This window comes from Sprattus sprattus (assembly GCF_963457725.1).
Source record: "Sprattus sprattus genome assembly, chromosome: 13".
Lineage (NCBI taxonomy): Eukaryota > Metazoa > Chordata > Actinopteri > Clupeiformes > Clupeidae > Sprattus > Sprattus sprattus.
Genome location: NC_137911.1, coordinates 16,562,280 through 16,588,712, shown reverse-complemented (window position 1 = coordinate 16,588,712; position 26,433 = coordinate 16,562,280). Strand labels below are relative to the sequence as shown.

The following is a 26,433-nucleotide window of genomic DNA, read 5'->3' as shown; positions in this document are numbered from 1 at the left end:
TGTGTGTCTTCTTTGTACAGAGACTCAAACCGTCTCAGAATGCTAATGTCAGTCATCTCCATGGCAATATCTCACTGGGGTTGCTCTTGTTATTTTCCCGGGCTCCGCCATTCCGCGTACCTGCATACTAATGCCATCCCATCTACCAGAATATTAACATGACAGCCTTTCATCTCCAACCAACACTGTGCTTTGTCTCCCCCGACTTCACAAATAACTTTCTTCCTCCCTTGGATTTTCCTCATAACAAACTCAATTTTTTTCTTCTGGGAGGTGGGGGGGGGGGGGGGGGGGGGGGGGGGGGGGGAAGCTGAAACTTCTGCCATCCTCTGAGGCCATGGCTTGTGTTTTGATTTGTGCAGAGCTGTCTCACGGAGGATGTCAGGGGAGGACATGTTGTCTTCATGTAGCCCTTTTTTTTCAGAAACACTCAATTTCTGTGGTAACTGCCCTGAAGACTGGGTCCCTAGTGGAAGCTCTTAGGCTGGCTGGAGGGCAAGTTTGCTTTCTCTTGAAGCTGACAGACACCCCTCTCCCCCCAGATGACACTCGCGCTGTAATGAATTGTTGCCATGATAGAGTGGAGCGCAATTATTGTATGACATTTATCATGGCAGTACAGGTATTAGTGTTTGAACACCCCCCTCTCTGTCTGTCTCTCTCGTTTTTTTTTTATCTGACTTTTTTCCTTTATCTTGGTCCACCAGTCTGTGTCACAGGTTTTTTTCACTGTCTTTTACTTTTACTTTCTCTCTCTGTCTGTCTTATTCTATATCATTCCCTCTCTCTTACTCTCCCTGTCTCTCTCTCATCATATTTCCCTCCATGTCTTGCATATTTCTGCTGGTTGAATTGAAAAGATTCATGTTGTAAATTTCCCCCAAATTAAGTTCAGTTGACTTAATATGTACAACAAACTTTAATTAGGTTAAAGTAAGGAAATCTGTGTGTGTGTGTGTTTGTGTGTGTGTGTTTGTGTTAGTTCGCGATACTGTTTAAAGTGTATCATCATAAAAGTTATGGAGGTGAATGGTACTTACATTATACTTACATATCTATAGAATCATTGGACAAATCTGAGTTGTGCTATCAATGCAAACCCTCTAAATCTCTGAATAATTTAATATTAGAATTGTCAGTAACACAGCCATTAAATTGTCTTTTCCCCAAAAGCTGGAAGAGGATGAGATCCCTTTTCGGTTCAAACCTGTGAAAGACTTGTATGTCCGTGTCAGGAATGTCACATCAAGAGTGGTTAAAACAGCAAACACTCAAACAGCTCTTCTCATTTCTTGCATGGCAGCATTATCTGCCATCATATTGATTAGAGTCCTGTGTAATTTCACCTGAATCACTACGAGGAGACTTGCACCATGAGGAACTGTGCAGTGACTATAATCAGCATTCACCACACAGCATTTCTGTGCAGGTCTGTGACGCTCTGGGATTTACATATGTGTTTAACTCAATGCTGGAGGCATTGTGAGTCTCACATGGTTACAGTTGCTTGACTAATTAGCACATGTATCCCTGATTGTGCCTTGATTCGGGCTGGCTGTGAGCTGAAGATGCTCAATCACCATAGAGCCCAGTCCTGCAGGTACTGCCCGTATGAGGGCTGCCTAACAATGGGCCCAGAGTGACAGGGTGGTCGGGTTCCTGGTGGGTCCAATCAAACTAGCAATTTAAATTTCCATTTTTTTGTGGCCTAAGGTTTATGGAAATAAAGCAAACAGAATAGGCACATCCGGACGTAGTATACAGTGTGACTAGGCCCCGCCCTGTGATATCTGCATGCCTGTTCTTTATGTCTCTACAGCAGGTGATTGTGGACAGGTGAATCGCTGATTGGCTGGGCTACAAAAGCCCTGATCAGCCGGTTATCGTTGGTCGTTGGATAGAGATTGGATTTGGGATACTCGTTGGTTTTGAATTGTCGTAGAATATCTGATTGATTGATTCTATTCACAACACTGGCATTCACCACACGTTTGCTTATAAATAATAGATAAATATATACCTGTTACCATTAATAAATAACATACTATTACTATCATCATAAATTCTGAGTGGCCTCCTCTTTTATTTCATGGATTTGAGCCGTGCACGTAACAATTTGAGCTGTGCAGTCCCATGAAGGTTATTTGAAATATGAAGTAGTATAGTATAATAAACTCACATTTTCACACTCCACAGATACCGTAGAAAAGCTGAAAAATAAGAGCACACACTGAATTAGCAGTATTGTGTCACGTTGCACTGAGGCAAAAAAATAATCTCAAATGATTTGACATTGTTTAATTGTCATTATTTGTTATTTGTCTTATTCCGTTAATGCCTTTTTCATTAGTCCTACAGCTGGGTACTAATAATGTTGTGTTCTAAATGTAGTGTGTGATCATGCTGGTGGAGGTGTGCCAGTCCTCATCTCTGTGTTATTGGTGCTGATTAACATCAGCACTGAAGGCTAATGAGCCCATTGTCAGAAATGTCAGACCGGGAGGCCCAGCTGTCGGTCCTGTTGTGGGTTGATAGAAATGGGGAAAGGAAAATAAACACTGTGCTGGCCTGAGTTCTAGTTTTGGGGCCGTATTCACAAAGCCTTTTATCTTACCACTAGGAGTGCTCCTAACTCGCGCTAAAACCTTTTACGTAGGAGTAATTTCTTAAAAGTGATTCACAACGGCTCTGAGACCTACTCATACTAAGGATAATACCAACTCCTAAGCTTAAGATAAAAACTCCGTTGCTATGGATGACGTCGCTTCTCATGCACGAGTTTAGAAGGGGTGAGGACGGTGATTGGTTGTTGACAGGCTCTCTCATTAAAAACTCATTCGTGACGTCTCTCTAACAATCCCACTATATCGACTGAAAATAAGAGAATAACCTAGGCTTCAAATTAAGTCATATTAAATAGTTATGGACAGTGCAGTTAGCAGAATGCACACGCATGATGACAAGTTTGTGCATCCAACGGGAATGACACTTAGCACGTTAAGAGAAATATAAAGCGATCAATATAAAATATGGCAATTGCATGTAATCAAGGCAGTAATAATTAAAGCACCCAGCAAACTGTTAGGATATTATATTTCCAGCCCTTGACCACTTCAAATATCAGCACATACGGCCCTTCAAGCCCTCCAATCTTAATTGATCAAAGCGAAACGAACGTGAACCGTAGCCTAGGCGAAAGCCTACTGGTCCCAGGACCAATAGCCACTGTCACCCCAGCGGCATCCAGCTGGTAAGTTCTCAAAAACCTGCTGCAGACCGCTCTGCGTTGAAATGCACAAGTCATCGGTACATCCAACTGTTGGATGATGTGGGGTCTACAGTGCGTTGATAGTTTGATGAATTAAACGGCTGAATGATGATCCCCAGTGTCGTCATTTGCGTTTTCCGCGAAGCCAAATAGCCTATCTTTATGTTTCCAAACATTTCACTTCGGGACACATCGTTGTTTAAAGGCGTCATTGCATCCCGCGCTAATTCTACGACAATATTAATACCTTCACGGTTTAAGCAATGTCTTTTATCAATTCCAAGTCGGCTGCAGCCATCTTACGATTTTTTGTGAATAGGTCTTAGTGACTTAGGAGTCCTCATGAGGAGTTTTAAGCTGTCCTAGACTTAGGTGCTACTTTTAGGGATAAAATATTTTGTGAATTGCTCTTAGTAAAAAAAATTAGGAGTCCTACATTTAAGACTGACACGCCCATTATTTTTAGGAGTTTCTCCTAAATTCGCCACTTATGAGCTACTTTTAGCCCTAAGATTCTTTGTGAATACGGCCCTTGGTGTCTATTTATATGTCATACTCACTATAGAAAGGAAAGACATAGAATATGCCAAAGGTCTGTCTAAGATACAAAGCTAGCTAAGCTACAAAACAAGGTGTTAAGGCTAGGGTTAGTCATGCTAATATGCTTAAATTAAATGTTTTGTTTTAGTTTGCCTGCCAATTATAATGGAATTTGAGATGTTTGTTCACTTACTCTCAAGAAAGTGTTGACCTTGGTGAAGAGGGCTAGCCTGACGATGTCATACTCATAATTCTAGTCAGAATATGAGTCTGAGACCGGACTATTGGGCTGTGATTATGGGGCGTGTTTCAACGAACCAGGAAAGAAAATTCCTCTTCGCTGAATTGGATACCTAGAACCAATCAGAGCAACGTAGTATTTCCATCTGATAGATTAAACTTTTACCTGATCCCGTAGGAAGGACGGCAAAAACATCTTTTCAATCGACAAATGCCTTGATCGCGTTTCTCTGTTCCTCTTTCAAAATGAATGCGCTGTCATATCTGTTGATGTTACTTAATTAGCACTCAAGGCTAGAAGCTACCATTCGTTTGAATGTTTTTTTTTTCTACGCGTTAGCATAACCTATCAATAATGCTCTAGAGTGCTTCAGTTAAGACCCATAATCCTGGGCAACACTCGTTTTGCGTATACACAACTAACCGAGTCAATGTAGACATATAAAAGTCGTGTAGATAGCTTAAATCATATAAAATATGTCCCACTAAGCTTCCGAGACGGCGCCATCTTTGTTCGATGTATACCGGTATTCTCTCTATATCTGTCCATCAACGTATAAAGCCCGCCCTTACAATTTGAATGGTCAGATCACTTTTCGGGGCCGTTTAAACCCTCCCAACTAACTCGACTCCAGACTGAATCTCCAGACCAAAAATTTTGTGGGCGGAGTTCAGGCTGGTATCCAGGCTAGAAGAGGGCTAGTAAAAAAAAAAAAATCAATGTTGCTAAGCTACCCTGAAAGGATGCAGGATAGTCAGCTATATCCAATATATGTTTTAATGTGCCATTTGGAGTATAAAATTAAAACTTTTTATTTTAGTTTATTTTTATGCTGGCCTGTGTTTGCTGATTATGGTAGGGTGTTTCATCGACCAGCAATGCTGTCCTTTTTGTTTACAGCAGTAGTTCCCAAATGTTTCATGGTGGTGTAGAGATTGAGACCTGTTTGTAATACAGTTTTTTACGATCGGATACACACAATTTTGACTGCTTGGTTTTGTTTTTCAATCGGCCTCACACAATAAGCACAACCACACACCCAATGAGCAAAACACCTCAGATCCATTGCAAAATGAAACACTCTTGTAAAATCTATACACTCATTTAACAAAACCATATTTTGTTACCATATGAAACACACACATTGCATATACTGAATTATGTATGTACCACTTACACACTTCTGTTATAAACCTAGCAATACTACTTCTCAGTGATTAGAGTAGTGTAAGTGAAGTACACAGAGAAAGTGAAAATACACAATACAGTAAAAACACTACCCAAGACCAATGCTGATGAAAATATTATTTATGTAATTCTCTCCATATACCCAAATCAGTCAACATGTAGAATCACAACAAAAATTGTCCCAGTTTTCATGCTACTTCAGTAGTGTGCATAACACTGTAAGCTCAGCAAATATCAGACGAAAAGATGTTTCCAGTACAGGTTACAATTCCATTTACAGTAAAAAAAGATCAGAAAAAAATGAAAATACAGTACAAATAAAGTTGCATTTACCCTGATGTCTTTTTAGGATTTGTCAGTGTCGCCAGTGTTGACTGATAGACCTGATGGACATAACTGTATTGAAAATGGCATGGTCACCGATAATGTTCGCTTGAATTTCTCTGAGCCTAATAGCATTACGTATTTGCCAAAAGCATGTTTATGATCTCTCTATCTTGTTCTTGCGTGAATATGGGCCTGTCCTCCTTTCAAGTTTATTTGATAAATAAAAAAATTAAAATGCCCATCAGCTGTTGCGCAGCATTTCTTAAACAATGGGCCTCATTTATAAAACGTACTTACGCACAGAACTGATCTTAGACTGTGCGTGCGATCAAATCCACGTCTAAGTACAGATTTATAAAACCGTCTTAGACGTAGAAAAGGACGTATTTCTATGTCTGGTGTCAGTTTGTGTAAGTACATTTCCTTGCGGTAATACTGGAGTACTGCAGGAATTCAGGACTCTCTGAGCGTCGAGAGCCGACACACAGTTTCATCATCATCATCGTCAGCGCACCACCGTCACCATTTGGGCTAATGGTGAAAGGCCAAATGAATGTTTCGCTCAATAAAATGTAATAAACTATTAGAATAATTTACACATGAATGAGATTCACATCTTATAGGTATTCCGTTTTAATTTCACAAGTGTAAAACATTTCGCTCAAACTTATAGCCTATAAAAAGACTAATAGTGGCTTAGTTTTCAGTAGGAGATATGGCTGCATTGGCGTTGTTAGAGGATATTGCCAACTGCGCAATAAGGAGAGAGAGGGTTTTTTTGTGATCGCGCAGACTTTTTGACACAGGATGATGTAGGCTATGTCTGATAAGCAGGCACCGCTTGCCGAGAGCGTTGTGCCCAAATGGCCTCTCGTCTAGAGAGGCGCACCAGAGTCAACCAGGCCATACACGTTCAGGTATTGTTCGTTCTTGGATTCCTGGCTACAGGAACGTTCCGATGATAAATTGGAGGCCAGTCAAGCAATCCCCGTCATCATTACAGTTTTTCTCTGTTCCTAAAACAATTTTTTTCAAAGCATGCCTCGGTTTCTCTTAGCTCTTAACACAAATCCCAAAACCACTCACACAAAATGCAAAACCCTTTATATCTCCTGCAAAAGGCCACTTTGGTTTCAAAACACTATTATGTCACCTCAAAAGGGCATTTTGTTTTCAAACAACAAACACAGACCATTATTTGAGTAGACATTCTAAGCATTGATTGAACACTGATGTGCTCAATGGAAAACACTACTATGAAATGGGAAAACACTAGTATGAAGGCCTTATCAGGAGTATTATGCCTTTTCATCTCCAGTGTTACTGTACGCTTTCTCCTGTTGTAAAATATTGTAACTGTATAATGTTTTAACTTAAATATAAAACAACTCACAAACAATAACGACTTACAGTAAAGATTTCTTTTTTTTTCAAAAGTGCTGTAGCCTTTACATCAGAGCAAACACAACCGAATGTGTAGATGATTTACACAGAACAAACAATAGGATACTGATACAGTCAACAAAAAAAGAAAGAAAAATGTCAAATAAAAAAGGACAAAAAAACTAGACTGCATCCTGTTCTTGCTCAAGACATTATCAACAATTGTTGTGTTGTGAAACATCTGAAAATACAGTAACATTTGATTGGATTACAATACAGTACAGTAATGTTTCTGTACTGATAGGACGTAATCAGTTGTGGAAACGTATATGACTTACTTGCACAGTCATATCATTCTGTAATTTTTTGACTATCAGAGTTTCTGTCAAAAGGCACCCTGTACACTTGCTTCATTCTCGAGGTGTTCTGCCTTAGAACATAGTCCACTATGGCTAGGCACACTGTATTGATGTTTAGGAATATGTCTTGGTCATCAATGGTTGCACTTTGTATTTGTTTATAATTTTACAAAAACAGTACAATGTAAATATTTCTACAGTACGTAAATACAAGAATACTATGCTCCTGATAAGGCATTCAAACTAGTGTTTTACCGTCATAGTAGTGTTTCTTACCCATTCTCTCTTCTGAATGTCCGGAGAATCGGTGCAACTGAGAAGCGGCTTATGTTTGGTTGAACCCTCTGGCCAGCCTTGCCAGCCTCCTGCATGGTCAAACCCATGTTGACCACATGGTTGAACACATTGGCCTGAATCTCATCAGAGATACAGTAATGGCTCTCAGTCTTGCTCTTCCTCTTCATAATTTTCCTCCTCCTCCTCCTCTTACTCTCACTCCTCTGCCTCTCTGATCACCACTCACTTCAATGTTGCCATAAATTGTTCTCCAAACTAGGAGCTAAAGTTTTGATTTCAAATTGCACAACAGCTTTGGAAATGGAAGTTGTCATTTGAATAACAGTGTGTTCTGTCTGAAAGCAAGGAGGTTTTGGCATTGATATACTGTGCAAAGTAGAGAGGATGGTGTTTAGTATTTTGTAGAAAGTGTGGTTAACAAATGAAATCTGTGTCTAAAGCAGAGAATTGTGTGTTGTGTTTTGAAGAAAGTGCGGCTAACAATTGAAATCTGTGTCTAAAGCAGAGAATTGTGCTTAAAGTTTAGCAGAATTGGTTTAGGGAGTTGGCACTTGGGTTAAGTGTTCAGAGAAACCGAGGCATGCTTTGAAAAATTGAGTTTTAGCAACGCAGAAATACTGTAAGCAGAATTTTGCCCGATGTTCTTCGCAGTATACTATCCCATATGCCCGCAATTTATTAGATTTCCACACAGTGCCCAGCAAAATGTGAAAGAGGATTTCCTGCGTAAAACAGCGTTCCCAATGTATTCTCATCCAGATTTAGCACACTCAGAAAGCCTAGGAAGCCCACTTCAATACAGCACAGGTCAGTAGTGGAGCGCACCAAAGCCTTCTGGTGCTGCTCGTGCCGCAGGTGCTGGTGCTTCGGAGACGTGTGTACTACATGTCAAATACTTTGCTTTTGCCATTACGCCACCAGACAGGCTTTCTAACGATGTTTTGGCCCGCATCTGCTGTTCCATCAGCAGAACATAGATGTCAGCCTCACTTTAATTCTTCTGTTTACATGTTTCTTTCTTGCTTTCCACTGTCACAGAGAGTTTGTGCATTGAGGATGCGCTCTGTTTGTGCATTGATAATATGCTGATTAGATTAAATAGGGGCGTTTTGAGGGCAGAGATTCAGTTGCGCACAATTTCACGACCATTTGTGATTTATAACCGAAGGATTGGCGTACACGTGTTTTTTGTGTGTACGTCTGTTTTCTGTGGATCTCACTTACGCTCATTTCAGGAAATGTCTTAGACAAAATGTAGGATGGTTTTTACGCAACGTTTTATAAATGAGGCCCATTGTTTCTACATTTGCACAGCTAACATTTAGTTTCATCAATCGGTTAAACAAAAAACAGATGTCAATAAGCTGTTACATAGTTCTTTCTCTTTGAAATGTCCTCTTTAACATTGTTTCAAAATTTGAATAGTTACACATTTTCAATTTCATTTAATCAATCATTTACTGTAAACTTACATATTTGATCAGTTTAACATTTTTTATTTTATTCACGAGAGCTCTTGTATAAAGCAGATCAAATCAGGCCAGATCAAATAAGGTTTTATGATTGGCTATGTATTGTTCTATTCATTGGATCGTTCCATGTTAGACTTATATCCGTTCTATATATAATTTGATAAGAGTATTATCATGCCTACTGTAATTGGACCCGTTGTCAATTTCCACCCTCAATTCACACCTCCCTTGCTGTAACTCCACACCCCCACCCCCTGCCCGCCCCATACTTTGGGAAATACTCATTCAAAGGCATATGATTATATACTTTTCTCCAGCTAAACAGTTTCTTTAATATAAACATTATGTTTACATTGTCTGTATGTTAAAATATTTTCATATCTAAATGTCAGTATTAGTCCAAAGTCAGTGGTCTTCACAATAAACATGACTATCACTCCCCTCCACTCCTCTTCAGGAAACACGCTAGGCCAAAGTTCTTCATTTACTGATGGATTTATTTCTCTCTTTAATTCATTTGAAATCCAACGTCGAACTGGTTAAAAGCAGTAAAAACACAATCAACAGACAATCAAACCAAACAATCAAACCCAAAGAAATCAAAGAAATAAAGCGTCATAAATAGACAAACATACCTCGTTGGCTGCATAACGATTGAGAGGGGAAATGAGGCAAGGTAAACGCAATCACACTCATCAGCTTGGACTCAGCGGTATACACCGCGTTCCACATTATTACGCAAATTACACTTTGCTCAGATTTTCCTTAATAGTAATGCACATACAGTCAGTATAATTTTCAAGTCATCAACTTTTAGAGTATAATTCAAATTTTATTGAACAAACCTCCCAATGATAACAGTATTTTTTTTAAAAATAAAAAACTCAAAATGCAGTGTTCCAAATTATTATGCAGAGTTTCAAAGTCTCAGAGTTTCAAGATATTTTATAGGTTGTAAAGAACTCAAAATTGTCATTTGTTAAATTTGCAGCATTAGGAGGCCATATTTACTGAAATCAAAAAAAGTTTTAATCAAAAACATCTTAACAGGTCAAGTTACATGTTAACATAGGACCCCATCTTTGATATCAACTTCACAATTCTGGCATCCATTGAACTCATGAGTTCTTTGATTGTTTTCTGCTTCAATGTCTTATCAGGATGCCAAATAGCCTCCCAGAGCACCAGATTGGGTGTGAACTGCCTTCCAACCACATAGATCTTTTGCTTGATGATACTCCAAAGGTTCTCAATAGGGTTAAGGTCAGGGTAAGATGGGGGCCACACCATGAGTTTCTCTTCTTTTATGCAAAGAATACCTCTGGGGCATTGGCTGCTATAGCCAATGCCCCAGAGGTATTCTTTGCAGCATGAGGGGGTGCATTGTCATACATAAATATGACTTTGCTATGGAAGGCGCGGCTCTTCTTTTTGTACCACGGAAGAAAGTGGTCAGTCAGAAACTCTACATACTTTGCCGAGGTCATTTTCACACCGTTGGGGACCCTGAAGGGGCCTACCAGCTCTCTCCCCATGATTCCGGCCCAAAACATGACTCCGCCACCTCCTTGTTGACGTCTTAGCCTTGTTGGGACATGGTGGCCATTCACCAACCATCCACTACTCCATCCATCAGGACCATCAATTGTTGCACGGCACTCATCCGCAAACAAAACAGTTTGAAAGTTAGTCTTTATGTAGACCTGAGCCCACTGCAACCTTTTTTGCTTGTGAGCTGAGTTGAGGGTTGGCCGAATAAGGTTTAAGGACACTTGCAAACCTCTTGAGCATCCTACATCCTGAAGTTCGTGGGACTCCAGAGGCACCAGCGGCTTCAAACACCTGTTTGCTGCTATTCAATGGCATTTTAGTGGCTGCTCTCTTGACCCTACGCATTTGTTTGGCAGAAATATTCCTTATCTTGCCTTTGTCTGAACGAACCCACCTGTGCTGTGAATCAGTGACAAATATTTTCCCCGTCCAATGATCATGCGCAATTCTTTTGGAAATATCCAATGTTGTGATACCTTGACCAAGGTATTGCACTATTTGCCGCTTTTCAGCAGCAGAGAGATCCTTTTTCTTCCACATTTTGCCTGAAACATGTAGCTTGCTTAATAATGTGGAACATCCTTCTTAAGTAGTTTTCTTTTGATTTGGCTCACCTATCAAACTAATTATCTCAGGTGTCTGAGATTGAAATCAATCATTCAATTAGCCCTGAGACACAATATTACCCATGACTTTAATTGAAAAACTAAAAAATAATGTTTATGACCCTTCAATCCAATTTGCATAATAATGTGGAACGCGGTGTACTACCATGACCGCGAGCCGGCGTCTCAGGTCTAGTCAGGTACAATGTATGCTACCATAATAAAAGGTGTGTGTGACCCCAGACCCCCATGACCTCACTTCCTATAAACTAAACCCAATCATGAGACAGACAAAAGGTAAAACAAACTTATCAAATGAAAATAAATCACCACAAGCAAAAACTAAGACAAAAATAAACAAAACAAAATCTAAACAGTTACACTCCCACCAAATCATAACTGATTTCACTAAAAAAAATCATAAATGGTTCAAACTATTATAACCCTATATGGCAAACTGTGCAAGGTACAGCATTATTGAGCCTCAAGCAGCACGACAATCCTTTGAACCGGTCTGTCAAGATACACGGGTTTAGAAGTGCGCCTTCCTAAATGATCCAAAGTTGAATCGCTCATCAATAGCATAACTTTTCGAACCCTTCCATCAGAGCTTGGATAAACTTCAGCCACCCTTACCAATCTCCATTGATTTCGAGGTGAATCATCTTCTAGGAGGATGACTATCATTGACTCTTGTATTAGGCTTATCCTTTTGCCACCTCTGTCTTTGTTGAAGATTGAGGAGATATTCCCTTCTCCATCTTGACCAAAATTCAGGGATATTCTTCCTCTCAATTAAAATTTGGAAGGATAACTTCCAGTGATTGAACTGCAGTGGGTCGCCACAGAAGATGGTTGGTTCTGGAACCGGCAGCCTATTTGCTGCTATGGCCTCAGCCAAGGCCTTGACAAGATCTTGAGTGTCATTTGAGAAACCACCCCTTGATGGCACACTTCTTGGTTGTACTTCATGGTTCCTTTTTAAACCTTTAATTTCAACACTGAATGCTTCCATTTGAGCCATTTTATTAATAGATACCTCTGCTTCTCGTCTTTCTTCAATACTTGTGGCACGACTTGGGTTTGACTTACAGCCACTGAAACGTTTATCATGACGCTTAAAACATGTGACAGCCTTGACAACTCTTTTCCAATCAGAGAACTGGGTCAGACGACCTAACAATGTCCCATTTTCAATTGCTTTGGTCCTAAACTCATGGACAGCTTTACGTTCTGGATCATTCTCAGTGACTTCTCCCACCTTGTCATCTCCTACAGGCGCCGCTTCCTCTTGTGACACTACTGCAGCATCATTCTCCGTGTCTATGTCAGATCCACCTTCCACTGGGGGCTCCTCTTCTGCCGGTGCAGGAGTAGCCTCTGGAGTATCAGCATCAGATGCAGCTTCACCTTCTGTGGGTGTCTCTTCACCCTCTACGTCTTCTGATGGTGGTGGAGCAGAAGCTTCCTCTGGAGCAGCAGGATCGGCCTCACCTTCTGTGGGTGCCTCTTCACCCTCTACGGTTTCCGAAACTGCTGCTTCTTCTTCTAAAGAAGCTTCTTCTTCCACAGGACCCTCTTCCTCTACCGGAGCCGCTTCCTCTACCGGAGCCTCTTCCTGCACTGGAGCTTCTTCTCCCTGCACTGGAGCTTCTTCCGGCACTGGAGCTTCTTCTACCACTGCAGCTTCTTCCTGCACTGGAGCTTCTTCCTGCACTTCTTCTCCCTGCACTGGAGCTTCTCGCTCCACTGCAACTTCTTCTTCCTGCACTGGAGCTTCTCCCTCCACTGCAGCTTCTTCTTCCTGCACTGGAGCTTCTTCTACCACTGTAGCTTCTTCCTGCACTGGAGCTTCTTCTACCACTGTAGCTTCTTCCTGCACTGGAGCTTCTCCCTCCACTGCAGCTTCTTCCTCGGCTCCTTGAATCCGAGACTTAACATTCTTCCTCATAACCTTAGTAATAGAGGCGCTTTTGACGAATTTGCGGCGCATGTCTTGAGTTGGAAAGTCAAGTTTTCTATAGGCATCGTAAATATCATTAAGTTCAGTTAATTCCTTTTCAATGCGTGTTTCAAGTTCTTGAAGAATGACACTTGGAAGGTTTTGCTGCAAAGATCTTTTAGCCACTTTAGTCCTGACTTTCCAATATTCATAGACATTGTTAAAACGAAGCAGCAATAAGTTTAACTGGTCCATGTGTAGGGTTTTGCCCTTCTCTGTCAATGTACGTGATCGTTCACTTCTACGAGGCTCATTCTGTAGTTCCAATGCGCCTAAAGGCTGTTGCTCAACAACATCAGACTCATTGGCCTTTTGAAGCTCTGCTGAATTTTCTGGATGCCGAGACTCAACTAAAGGCAGGCCTTCATCTCTACCAATCTGAGACATAGTGGATTGTATATTGCCTATTAACTGTTACACCGAGTCGCCGTCTTCAAACAATTACTAGCTACTTAACTTGAAGGGTTCATAAAGCAACTTGATGACAGTTTCAGCTACAATTGAACATAGTCGGCAATAACAATACAAACGTAGGCCTACATACAATTTAATTCAGCAACCTGGTGGTACACGTGCAAACACTTTCAATTCGGTCAAAGCCCCCAATATCAGTTTTAAATGTCCTTAAAATGTGGCCATTAGGCTAATAAAGACAACCCATTATCATTGTTCATTGATTAAAGCTTCAAACCGTCTAAAAGAAAACATGAATGCTAAATACTGCTTATCTGTTTCATGCCGTTCCTCCACGCGTCTTCACTCGCTGAAAAAGCACGTTGTAAATCCAAAACACAGTTCATGCGCGAAGTCCAATTCGCTTGCTTCTTCAGCGAAAACGTGGCTTTAATCTGAGAAATTTGCATTAATCCCAGGCAAACTGACGAATCTTCACGTTGAGGATAGATAACCCGTGAGCCGATGCAGATTTCTGCTCCCGAGGTCGCCTCGAGTTCGACTATCACTCCCCTCCACTCCTCTTCAGGAAACACGCTAGGCCAAAGTTCTTCATTTACTGATGGATTTATTTCTCTCTTTAATTCATTTGAAATCCAACGTCGAACTGGTTAAAAGCAGTAAAAACACAATCAAACCAAACAATCAAACCCAAAGAAATCAAAGAAATAAAGCGTCATAAATAGACAAACATACCTCGTTGGCTGCATAACGATTGAGAGGGGAAATGAGGCAAGGTAAACGCAATCACACTCATCAGCTTGGACTCAGCGGTATACTACCATGACCGCGAGCCGGCGTCTCAGGTCTAGTCAGGTACAATGTATGCTACCATAATAGAGGTGTGTGTGTGACCCCTGACCCCCATGACCTCACTTCCTATAAACTAAACCCAATCATGAGACAGACAAAAGGTAAAACAAACTTATCAAACGAAAATAATCACCACAAGCAAAAACTAAGACAAAAATAAACAAAACAAAATCTAAACAGTTACAATGACTTCTCAAATAAAAACACAGTGTTTGTGTGTGTGTGTGTGTGTGTGTGTGTGTGTGTGTGTGTGTGTGTGTGTGTGTGTGTTTGTGTGTGTGTTTGTGTGTTTGTGTGTGTGTGTGTGTGTGTGTGTGTGTGTGTGTTTGTGTGTGTGTTTGTGTGTGTATGTGTGTGTGTGTGTGTGTGTGTGTGCGTGTGCGTGTGCGTGTGTGTGTGAGTGTGAGTGTGTGTAAAAGGAAGATGTTACTTTTGTATGAAAGGAAGATTAAGGAAGGTTTGGCTTGGATTATCCGGAAGAGGCACAGCACAGCACCTTTTAGCACCTTACCAAACAGCTGAACATCTGCCTGTCCACCACCAAAAAGCCTGGAATATTCCCTGTGGAGACCGTTATGACAGTTGACTTTGACTTTATAATGTTATTTCTGTGGGGAAGTGAATGTGTGTGCAGAGCACCTTTTCAAGGTCAGTAAGAATTCAATCACATAAACACACACACATACACACACACAGCCCTGCTATGAACATACCTTCCCTAATTTTCTTCTATACTCTCTCTCTCTCACACACACACACACACACACACACACACACACAGAGAGAGAGAGAGAGAGAGAGAGAGAGAGAAGGAGTTTACTTTAGATGTATTATGAGAGTAATAAGGAAATGCTTATTGAGCATTGTGGGATTATAATATAAAAGTGGATCCCAAATACGTTGTTCTAATGGCAGCTTGTAATAGGATATACTGGCAATTGGATTGGCCTCTCTGTCTTGGGTATTTGCCACTCACTCATTAATAGCATTAAGAGTCAACGTTGTTCACAAATTTTAGTCTCTTTATTTTCTTCATCGTGATCGTGATTCACACCACCACGCTAAGCCCTAACTTTTATTTTGTGACATACTGTAGTGACATCTTTCTTGCTCCACTAAGATCAGCTTTTTTTTCTCCACGGGCGATGCTTTTCGCAGTTCCCCATAGATCCACTTCGATTCGGTCAGCAAAATGCCAGACAGACGGTGTGCAACAACAGCGCCGCAATCAGCGAAATCCAGCTCAAGCGCGCGCACACGCGCACACACATACATACAGAGAGACACACACCTTACGCAGTCTCAGAGTACCATATAGCCACATAGTAGCGGTCCACTCTCTCTCTCTCCCTCTTCCTCGTCCTCAACGCGTATTTCATTGGAGCACAGCGCTATAGGATAATACACGCGCTCCCTCGATAGCAACACTATTGGAACCACCGTCTTTTACGATATTTTCCTGCTGTCTCCCTTATCTATGACGCGACCAGTTTGAAATTCAGAATACAGATTCAGTTTGAAAATGTAAAGTAAGCCTCCATTTTTTTACCACCACAAATATTTAAAATAGAGGGGAGAAGCGCGGGATTCCGGCGCATTTTCATTCGCCATGGCTTTACTGCAGCGGGAGAGGAGGAGAGCCCCGTTCGTTTTTCTGTTGCTCGGCTTTCTCGCAGTCTGGTAAGTTTGTGTCCGGGCCGGCAGAACGTAGACATTCAAACGGTGGTCCCGGACCGGAACCGTCACGAACGGGACAGGGCAGCATGAACTAGCAGCTGGGGTATCTTGACATTCTGATTACAGTGACAACGAAGCCCCCTATGCTTTGTGTGTGCGCGCGTGTGTGTGTGTGTGTTCAAAAGGTGGGTGGGTTAGGGGAGTGAGCAAATGTCTCTTCATATAAACACTGTAATGATTAAACCGCATTGCCTACTTGGAATTGGTGAGAAAAACCCTTTGCGCATGGTGTCTGACGCTGGCATATAGGGCAATTGGACAGCCATTGATGTCACTTTAGACAAACAACCTTCAGAGATTCATTTGTACGATGAACACAGAGACAAACATGTGTCAGTGAGTGTCTTAAACATGATTAGTTCACTAATTGTCCTTATTTCAATGAGCACACCGGGGCATCACCTGTCTTTGCATTGCCATAGACACGCTGACATCTCCATCAAAAAGCTTGTCATCTCATTCATGCCTCGCGGCAAACGTGCTATGGGTGCATTTTCTGTTACGTGCCCGTTAGGTCTTGACTCACAAAGCGTAAGTGTCCCGTGCGCTTGGTTGTCTCATGGGCTCTTTTACATGCGGCATATGGGGGCTGGCGCCACGACCTGTGTCTCAGTGGAGATACCCTGCCCACCACGGGAACCTAAAGTAGTATTACAAATGAACACCACAGCTAGTACTATTCATTTGTTTTTTCTTTAGAGGAATGACACCACACATAATTCCTTGCACCTATCAAAAGCATAATGAGAAGGCATAGCCTTCATCCCAAAATCGATGTGTAAGCATGTAATTTAGCTAACCATTCCTATGGTCAGTCAGGATTCCACTCAGTGTCATCTTGTCTGGGTTGTGTTGTGTCAGATTCCTCTACCAGCTCGTGGTTTCATCAGCTGGCAGTGCCCGTTAATTACTACAGAGCAGAAAGGAAATGGAAGCAAATCCCTCCATTATGATAAACTCTCCTCCTCTGAGACCCCTTTCTTGTACTCATATTGCTGCTGTAGTCATTAGTCATTTTCCCCACACAACTGTGTGTGTAGGGTAGGATGGGGTTGTATAGGAGCAGGGGGGGGGGGGGGGGGGGGGGCGGACTCCTTACGTGGATAAGGAAGTGTGCATGTTTGTGTGCATCTCTCTTTCTCTCTCTCTTTCTCTCTCTCTTTCAGTAAGTGTGTGTGTGTTTGGTTGCCTAAAGCTGCCAGATATAGATTGCGGTTATCACTTGCCCTGCTGTTGTAAAGAACAAAGCCACTTAAGACCAGGACTGATTAACCATAGAAGCCGCTGTCTCCATTGTGGCATTCTTCAGCCTTCTCTCCGGGACAAATGTATATATATATATATAATATTTGTGCAGCTATAACAAATTCAGTGGTGTCGCAGGCGTATACAGGAAAAAGTGATGGCAAGACATAAAAAAGCAAACAAAAGTAAAGGTTGCTTTAAACATGGTGCAAATGAGTAAAACTGGTGCTCAGTATACTGATACGATTGTTTCTGGCAGTTTCTCCTATTTACGCAGCTTAGTCAGAACAGTGCAACTTGTCGTTCTGTGCCAGGAAGAACGTGGTTCTAGCTATGTGTGGTCTGTTACCATGATACCATGCCATGTTTTAGACTTACTCACATCACAACAAAATTGTTCCTAAAACTGGCACTAAAGTGTTAGTACATCTGCCCAAGTACAGCATAGTCAGCATAGTTTCTTCATATTGTACACTGTATACACATCATCAGGCACAGTGAGGATGTTTTAAAGACACAAAATAAGCTCACCATAAAATAACAGTCAGCATTCTTATGGAATTCTTATGAGTATGGCACACTTGTGTGTATAAATAGTAGACAGATAGCAAACTGCTGTAAGACAGCTTTAAGTTCCCTTTGCACTGTTAGCAAACCTTCCTATAACACAGAGCCCATAGCTCAACTTTGGAAACAATAATAAGGCAATAATATCATATGGGTCAAAAGTGAAACCGAAGTCTTCCATCAGCAGGGTTTTCAGTTATCTTGCGCTATGTCACTTCCATATTAGAAAACATTGGCAAAAATCTTTAGATACAAAATTTGATTTTGGTCATGATATCCCTTATCAGCAAAATCATAACTGTATTAGTGTCCAGAATAATATTTCGTTGTTCGTTTATCTTGATTGTCAGAATGAACATTCTCCAATCCCAGAGGAGACACCAGAACCAAATTAGCTGAAGCTAGCCTTATTGGGAAAATATTATTTTCATCCAAAAACACAGCTGAGAGGACAAAAATACAGCCATCTTCAGAGCCACATTTGAATTGTCAATAAGTTATGTCCATGTTCAAACAGTTTTTTTATTTTATTTGAATGCACAGGCCTACTGAGGTAGACAAAACATTTGTGTTTTAAAATTTTACATATATTTCATCAACTACAGGATGGTTTTCAGGAATCATGTAAAATTACACGATTATAGTATTTTGTATATTTTGGCATGACAGGCAATAACTCGTCATATAAACCAAACAATGAATTTTGCCATGAAGATGCACAGGTGAGCTTCCTTGCAGTTCATTGTTCAAACATGACGTTCTGTCACTCAGGTACAGTCTAAACCAATACACTTAATGTCAAATTCAGTGAATGGCTCCTCACGATCCTCTAGCTGGTGTTCGTACACAGTCCTAGTTGTGTAAATAGGAAACAAACACAATGGCTCGGACCGAGCTATAAACAATTCCAACCAATTGACACGTTGCTTGGCAGGAATTTGATTGGCTGTTTAGCTAAAAAAAAATCAACAACCTTTTGCCATGTCCAAATTGGGCAGCACAGCTAGGTAACGACATATCTGTCAAGAAACAAGGATAATTTAGTTGAATGCTAATTGGCAGGGAGGTAAGGCACAGTGCAAATAGCCCCTATAAGCTGTAACTCCAACTGAGCCAGGGGCCATGCCATTATGGAGGACACACTGAGCCAAATTTGCTCGTGGGTGGTTGGCCAGTCCCTGGGGGACACGTAGGGTGTGAAGACAGAAGAAAGGCTCAGCCAAGGCTCACACAGCTCAGTGTCCTCCCTTACCTTTACCTGCTCACAATCCCGGTGTTAGCGCAATGGCCTGTGGAGCTGGGGAGGTAATAGCTCAATCTCGATGGGTCGGCAAAGCAGGGGTTTTTCCTTCCAGCCGAGCAGGAAGGTGATACTGATTTCACTGTAACTCAATCAAGGAGAGCAGTGGCCTTCACATGACTGATAGCTTCAGGTGTGCGTCTGTCACGCCTTTGGAGATTTGATTGCAGGCCCTTGCTGTTGAACCACAGGGAGAGGGGTGGAGAAGTGAATGGGAGAGTGAGGGAGTGGGTGTGAGGGAAAAACAACATATTTATAAAAAAAAAAATTCTCTTGAAGGAGACAACAGGAAATGAAGAATTTCAGCCCAGATTTAAAGTTCAGCTTGATTCCTCAATTCATTCTTTTGTCCCTTGTTTGTTTTCTCCTCACAACACATCCCTGCTTCTGTAGCCCGTAGCAAAACTAGGCTGCTGACACTCTCCCTTTGTCTTTTGAAGCAGGTGCCTTAACTTGAAATGCTGACCTGGACACTCAAGATGCCTCTCGCTTGGCCTCTGTTGCGTTACTTTAGAGTGGCATTTGTAATCATAATGAGTCTGGACTCACCAGTACCCAGGGGGAAGACATTTAGCATGGCAGATGTCATGCAAACGCTCTATTTAGATGATGTGTGCCCTGGTGGTGCCCAGAGCACAGAGACCATGGCAGGGCCTGCCAGAGAGGCTGGACACACAGCATTGACTATGCCTCTGCAGGCGCTCAGATCAAATTCAAGATGACATGATTATGAAATACTGATTTGATCGTGAGCCTCCCTGCAGTTCACTGTTCGAACATGAAGTTATATCGCCTAAAGACACAGTCTGCGATTCTAATCCAATACACTTTATGTCATATTCAGTGAATTGCTGCTCACGATCCTCCAGCTGTGTGTGCTTCCTGTGCACAGTCCTGGCTCTGTAAATGTGAAACAGACTCGATGGCTTAGACTGACAAACTGTTTGGCTGGAATCTGACTGGCTGTTGAGACAAAAAAATCCACAACCTTTTGCCAGAATCACGTACTCTGCCTTTGCCATGTAGGTAGTCCATGCACACATTTAGGCTGCTAGTCAAAGAGTGCTGGGTGACATGTGTATCTTCACAGAGGTCATCTTTACCTTAAATTCCCATCACAGCCCACCACAGGCATTTATTCACTTAATATAGATTGTGTTCTTTCAGAGGTGACAACAGTTGAGTTTTATTTAAATCCTCTGTGCTAAAAGTAAAGCCCTGGCACTGTAAAGCGTTCCACTTGGCAAAGAGAGTGAGATACTAAAGGGAATTAGCCTCTGTAAGAAATCGCAGCAAGACTGCATGGCAGCTGAGACAGAGAAAGAGACAGAGAGAGAGTGAGAGTTCCGTTTCTGCAGAGATGCTGGGAATTGTGTGTCTGTCGATGTGTGTGTGGGGACAGTGGAAGTGTTTGTGTGTCAAGGACTCAAAGGGAAAAATAAACAATCCCTACAACAGAGTTCAATAAAAGGGACGTATACAAAAAAAAAAGTGTAAGCGTTTTGAGCCGTGTCAGCTTTTCTCCCCTGAATAAGCACTTTTTAAAACAGAAAAGAAATTACAGCTGCAAAGCACACATGGTCTCTCTGTGATTCTGTTTCTGGTATGAAGGTCGATCTATCTATGTATCTATCTTTCTATCTGTATATCTATCTTTTTATCTATATATCTATCTTTCTATCTATGTATCTATCTTTCTATCTATATATCTATCTTTTTATCTATATATCTATCTTTCCTATTTTTTAGAACCTATAGAATATATAATGTCAAATAATGAAAATCTCTTCCGTGTGTGCTCTTCTAGTTCGTATGTCTCTGTGTGTGTCTGTGTGTGTGTGGTGTGATGTGAGTGTGTGGTGTGATGTGTGTGTGTGGTGTGGTGTGATGTGTGTTCATCTAACCTTCATTCGCTTTCCCTTCATTATAGTGCCAAACACAGCTGGATTAATTATCATGAGGTCCTCTGCTTGCTTTCCACATCCCTTGTTCATCCCCCTCTCCCCCTGTCCTTGCTCTTCTTCCTGCTCTGCCCCTCTCCTTCTCTCCTCTCTCAGTTTGGCTTAATGGATCCCCATGCCATCCCTCTATCATGGCTGCTCCGGTACTTTATCACTTTCTCTCTCTCTCTGTCTGTCTTTTGGCTCAGTAAATTTTTTTGCTTTCACTTTGATTTGTATCTCTTTTAACGCTATACAGCAGTGGTATCACACTTCTGGTAGCTGTGATTGTGATTCTCTCTCGCTCTTCCCCCCCCTCTCCCTCCTTCCTGACTCCCTCCTTAGCCCTCTCTCCTCCCGCTGACTCACTTCTTCCTTCTCTCTTTCTATCCTCCTCCCTCCTCTAAAAACTGCCAGCCCGTCCCTGTACCAGCTCCTTCATACTCTCCGTCCTCCTCTATTAGTTTCTCTCCCTCCCCCTCTCTCTCTCACCACTCATGCAAGCACTCTTTCTCACATCCCATCTTTTTTCAGCACCTCTTTCTGTCCTACCACCTTCACTTCCTCACCATTTCCCTACTCCTCTCTTCCACTCCATCCCCCCTGCCTGTTTCTCTCCTCTGCTCATTATCCCTCTCTCCCTCTCTCTCATATGCCCCTCTTTCCTGAATACTGCCCCCTCTTCAGATCTGATTTATTGCTCCGACAGTTGGTTACAGTGTTGCCAAAGCAATTATGTAGTCACAATGACAGGAGGGGCAATGTTTTCTCCAAACGTATCAAGATGTTATAATGCAAACAAATGGCAGTGAAAATACTTACTATGAAAGGAACAAAAGCAAAATAGGTCTAATCTAAAAACCAGTTTGACGTTATCATCTAGACCGACATCTCTCACCCCGCACCCCCTCTCACCTCTCTCCTGTGCTTTTCTCTCTTTCCCCAGCACCTTGCTGTCAAAAAGCTTGGCGCTCACCCCTAATAAGGTCGAAGAGGAGGATTATGAGGACGTTCCCATAAATAAAACCTGGGTTTTATCACCTAAGGTCGAAGAGAGAGAAGATGTCACCTCCATCCTAAATAAATTACTGCTGGGCTACGACAACAAACTGCGCCCGGACATCGGAGGCAAGTCACCCCATCAGCCATTGCCGCCATTTTGGATCACAGCCCATCCCCATAAAGAGTATAGATTTTTATCCTGCTATTCATTTAGGAGGCAACTAGGCTGAGTGCAGTGCAGTATTATTGAGAAAAGCCCACCCATGCCTCATAAACATATGGGTTCCTTGAGTCCACAACTTTATTACCCTTAACTGTGTCTTTTACTGCTTGTTATGCCTAAATGCTAATGATCTATTCATTTTTAGTTTTAATATTATGTTATAATATTAATGTATCCATTTTACTTGGATTATGTGCTAAAATGAATTATGCATGAATAATTAATTGATCATGTTTCTCTGCATGTATCCATTTTCGTATTCGCAATGTTTTTCTGTATGTCTCTCCCAAAACCTGCAAATAATTTGTGTCTAATTGGTGTATTTCAGATAAACCCACAGTGATTGAAACTGCTGTGTATGTGAACAGCATCGGGCCTGTAGACCCCATTAACATGGTGAGCACAGAAATCGTGTGTATGTGCGTGCGTGTGTGTGTGTGTGTGTGTGTGTGTGTGTGTGTGTGTGTGTGTGTGTGTGGCTGCCCCTTCCCCAGCTCAACACACATTACAACAAACAATGTTAGATGAAGGCCCTCACAGGCAAAGACACATCTCAGTGTTGATTTTCCCAGGGCGTGTAATCTAATTCAATATTTATCAGGGCTCATCTCATTTCATCCCAGTTCTTCTGTTTCTGGCATGAGATTACACTCCGCTCTGCTCCGCTGCGACTTCTGCTTTGACACGCTCCGAGATTTTGTTGCTCTGGAGTTCGCCGTCTGGCTGGCACCGACTGTGACCTTCATAACACATTTTAGAAATTGCTGAACACTATGGCCTGCTGATTAAAGAGCAAGAGGTGGGGGGGGTGGGGGGGTGGAAGACATCTCTAAGAGCTCTTTCCTCCTTATCGCCGCTACCAGAGGACATTACTCTCGGGAAGCGGCAGCAGTGGCGGGAATGTGTCCATTCGTAGTCGTCGTGTAAGAGATATGGAAGCACGCTGGAGTGGCGGAATGACAACCTGCTGAGGTCAGGGCTGCTGCTGTCACTGGGGGATGAGAATTACGATGTCAGTGTCCCTCAGCCGGTGTGAAACAAACGTAATAAAAAAAATGCTTAGTTATGGTTGTGAGCCTCATATCACGTGGTGAATTTTTTTTTTGTGAATGTGTTTGTGTATATGTACTGACCAAGGGAAAATAGTGAGTGTTTGTAGAATTGATTTACCTGGTAATTAATGTCCTCCTTATGTGCGATGTGCCTCTTCATTTTTACCAGGAGTACACCATAGACATCTTCTTCGCTCAGACGTGGTACGACAGCCGTCTGAAGTTCAACAGCACCATGAAGCTGCTGATGCTCAACAGCAACATGGTGGGCAAGATCTGGATCCCTGACACCTTCTTTCGCAACTCCCGCAAATCCGACGCCCACTGGATCACAACGCCCAATCGCCTGCTCCGACTCTGGAGCAATGGGCGGGTGATGTACACTCTAAGGTAAGATGCTCGTTTCCTGCCTCGGGTGCTGTTTGTCCGTAACGGTACTCGCTATTTGGATTTTCTCAATTGTTTTTGTTTTGCTTAAGATCCTTCTTTTGTGTTCCGCTGAAGATCCTTCTTTTGTGTTCCTTATGAGTTGTTTTTTGTCCCTTTCGAGCACCTGTGTTCTACAGTAGCATGTATGGCACTACCTGCACAGCACACATCTATCCTGTCGAGACCAGACTTTTTTGTTTGGTGATTTGTTTCTTGAAGGGCAAGTATGTGAGATTTTCAGTCAGACATTAATCCAAGAAGGTAAATATCTGTGACAAAACTCACAGCACTCTGTCCATGAAACTCTCATGGACACTGAACCGACAAGAACGAGTCATTAGCCTTCCTTCAGGGAAGAGTGATTAATTAAGTTTAGATGAACGCATCAACCTTGATTTATGGCGGTCTGTAGCAAATAAGAAGCATTTTCCTGTGACAGATGCAAAACCAAACCAAATCAATGCTTCACATGACTGGTACAAGACCATTTCCTTGTCCAATTCAAGGTTATAAAGTTTTTTTGCGCATGTTTAAATATTTTCTTACCATTAGCATTTTTTTTTGTTAATCAAGGCAACAGTAGTGTGCTAATCCACACCAAATAAAAACATTTGTTTGTCTTTTCCTTTTTCTACTTTGCACTTTACTTTCATTTGTCAGGTTGACTATTAATGCGGAATGCTACCTAAAGCTGCATAACTTTCCCATGGACGAACACTCCTGCCCTCTGGAGTTCTCCAGCTGTAGGTGGAACACTTTCACCAATCAGGCAACCACCCCCCACCACCACCCACCCCCTACCCCAGTAGACCAGCCCTCAATCACCTCAACCAGTCTTAACCAATCACCATGCATCGCTGACAATGGTTGACCAATCACAGCACGTTGCTCTTGGTGGCCAGCCCTGGCTGTGTCAGGCAGTCCACCACTTCCCATTTATCATTGCCCGTGGTCAACTAATCACCTGCAAATAGCCTTTGACAGTGGATCAATACCCACGTTTCACCTCTGCTGGCCATCTGACCTGCTCCCTCCCTCCAGCTCAGCTGTCAGTGGTCATTCCCTTGTACCGTTGGAGAAGAATGACACTTCCCATCCCCCTGCCAGCAAATTCATCCTTTTCTTCCTCTGTCCCTTTCTCTCTCTCTTCCTGTCTTCATCTGTGTTTCTTTTCATCCATTCTGTGCCCTTTGTGTTGTTGTTGTTGTTGTTGTTATTTGTGGTTGTTTTCATCTGATCATGGGCAGAGTGTATTGGCCAGGACATCCCATTTATATATGTGCCATCATACTTTTGTTGAAGAGTGTATGTATGTTGGTGTTTGTGTGTGTGTGTGTGTGTGTGTGTGTGCGTGTGTGCTTGTGTGTGTGCGTGTATGTGTGTGTGTGTTTGTGTGTGTGTGTGTGTGTGTGTGTGTGTGTGTGTGCGTGTGTGTGTGTGTGTGTGTGTGTGTGATTGTTTGTGTGTGTGGTGGATAGAAACTGTAAGTCTGTGTAAGATTCAGTTTCCTGGTAATTAACGTCTTTCTTGTTTTTTCTTGTGAACATGGCACTCTTCACTGTGTCTGCATTCGTCTGCATGGCGGTGCCGCATTGTATACGTGGTGTGTGTGTGTGTGCGTGTGCGTGTGCGTGTGTGTGTGTGTGTATTCCTCCCCATCCTCCAGATGGCTACCCTAAGAATGAGATTATGTACCGCTGGCAGCGTCGGTCTGTGGAGGTAGCAGATCAGCGTTATTGGAGGCTCTACCAGTTTGCCTTCGTGGGACTGCGCAACTCCACCGACGTTGCACACACACAGTCAGGTTTGTCCGACAGCTGCTCTTCCTCTTCTAAATTAATAAACCAAAAAAAAAGCCTGCATGTAAAATGATCATGTACCGATGATTGTGTGTCTGTGTGTGTGTGTGTGTGTGTGTGTGTGTGTGTGTGTCTTTCTTTAGGAGAGTATGTGATCATGACCATTTTTTTCGAGCTGAGCCGAAGGATGGGGTACTTCACCATCCAGACCTACATTCCCTGCAGCATGATTGTAGTGCTCTCCTGGGTCTCCTTCTGGATCAACAAAGATGCTGTACCAGCAAGAACCTCACTTGGTATGACAAATGCTGTGTCTGAAAGTAAAGTCCCTGAAGTTAGAGCTATGCAATAGATGCACTTCTGACATAGAATGCGTGGCAGTATTCTTTACAAATGCAGATTCAACTAAAAGAAGAATTTATTCTGCCTTTTATGTGACATTGATATGAATACTTGTCCTGCTTCTAAAAAACCACCCCATATTCACACTTGTTTATTGATTGGTCCAGGTATCACTACTGTGCTCACCATGACAACCCTAAGCACCATCTCCAGGAAGTCATTGCCAAAGGTGTCGTACGTGACAGCCATGGATCTCTTTGTATCCGTCTGCTTCATCTTCACCTTCGCCGCTCTAATG

General features: G+C 42.2%; 1 protein-coding gene across 1 annotated transcript in view; it reads left to right on the top strand.

Moving 5' to 3' along the window:
* Positions 1 to 16,108: 16,108 nt before the first annotated feature.
* LOC308374420 (gamma-aminobutyric acid receptor subunit gamma-1-like) overlaps positions 16,109 to 26,433 on the top strand; it is a gene marked incomplete at both ends in the record, with an annotated part of 17,764 nt that continues 7,439 nt past the window's right edge. The window contains 8 exons of the mRNA XM_080850198.1: positions 16,109 to 16,179; positions 22,253 to 22,416; positions 22,842 to 22,909; positions 23,735 to 23,955; positions 24,655 to 24,737; positions 25,661 to 25,798; positions 25,937 to 26,089; positions 26,303 to 26,429. Coding sequence (XP_080706324.1) covers positions 16,109 to 16,179; positions 22,253 to 22,416; positions 22,842 to 22,909; positions 23,735 to 23,955; positions 24,655 to 24,737; positions 25,661 to 25,798; positions 25,937 to 26,089; positions 26,303 to 26,429 — 1,025 coding nt within the window. The remainder of the gene's footprint in view (positions 16,180 to 22,252; positions 22,417 to 22,841; positions 22,910 to 23,734; positions 23,956 to 24,654; positions 24,738 to 25,660; positions 25,799 to 25,936; positions 26,090 to 26,302; positions 26,430 to 26,433) is intronic.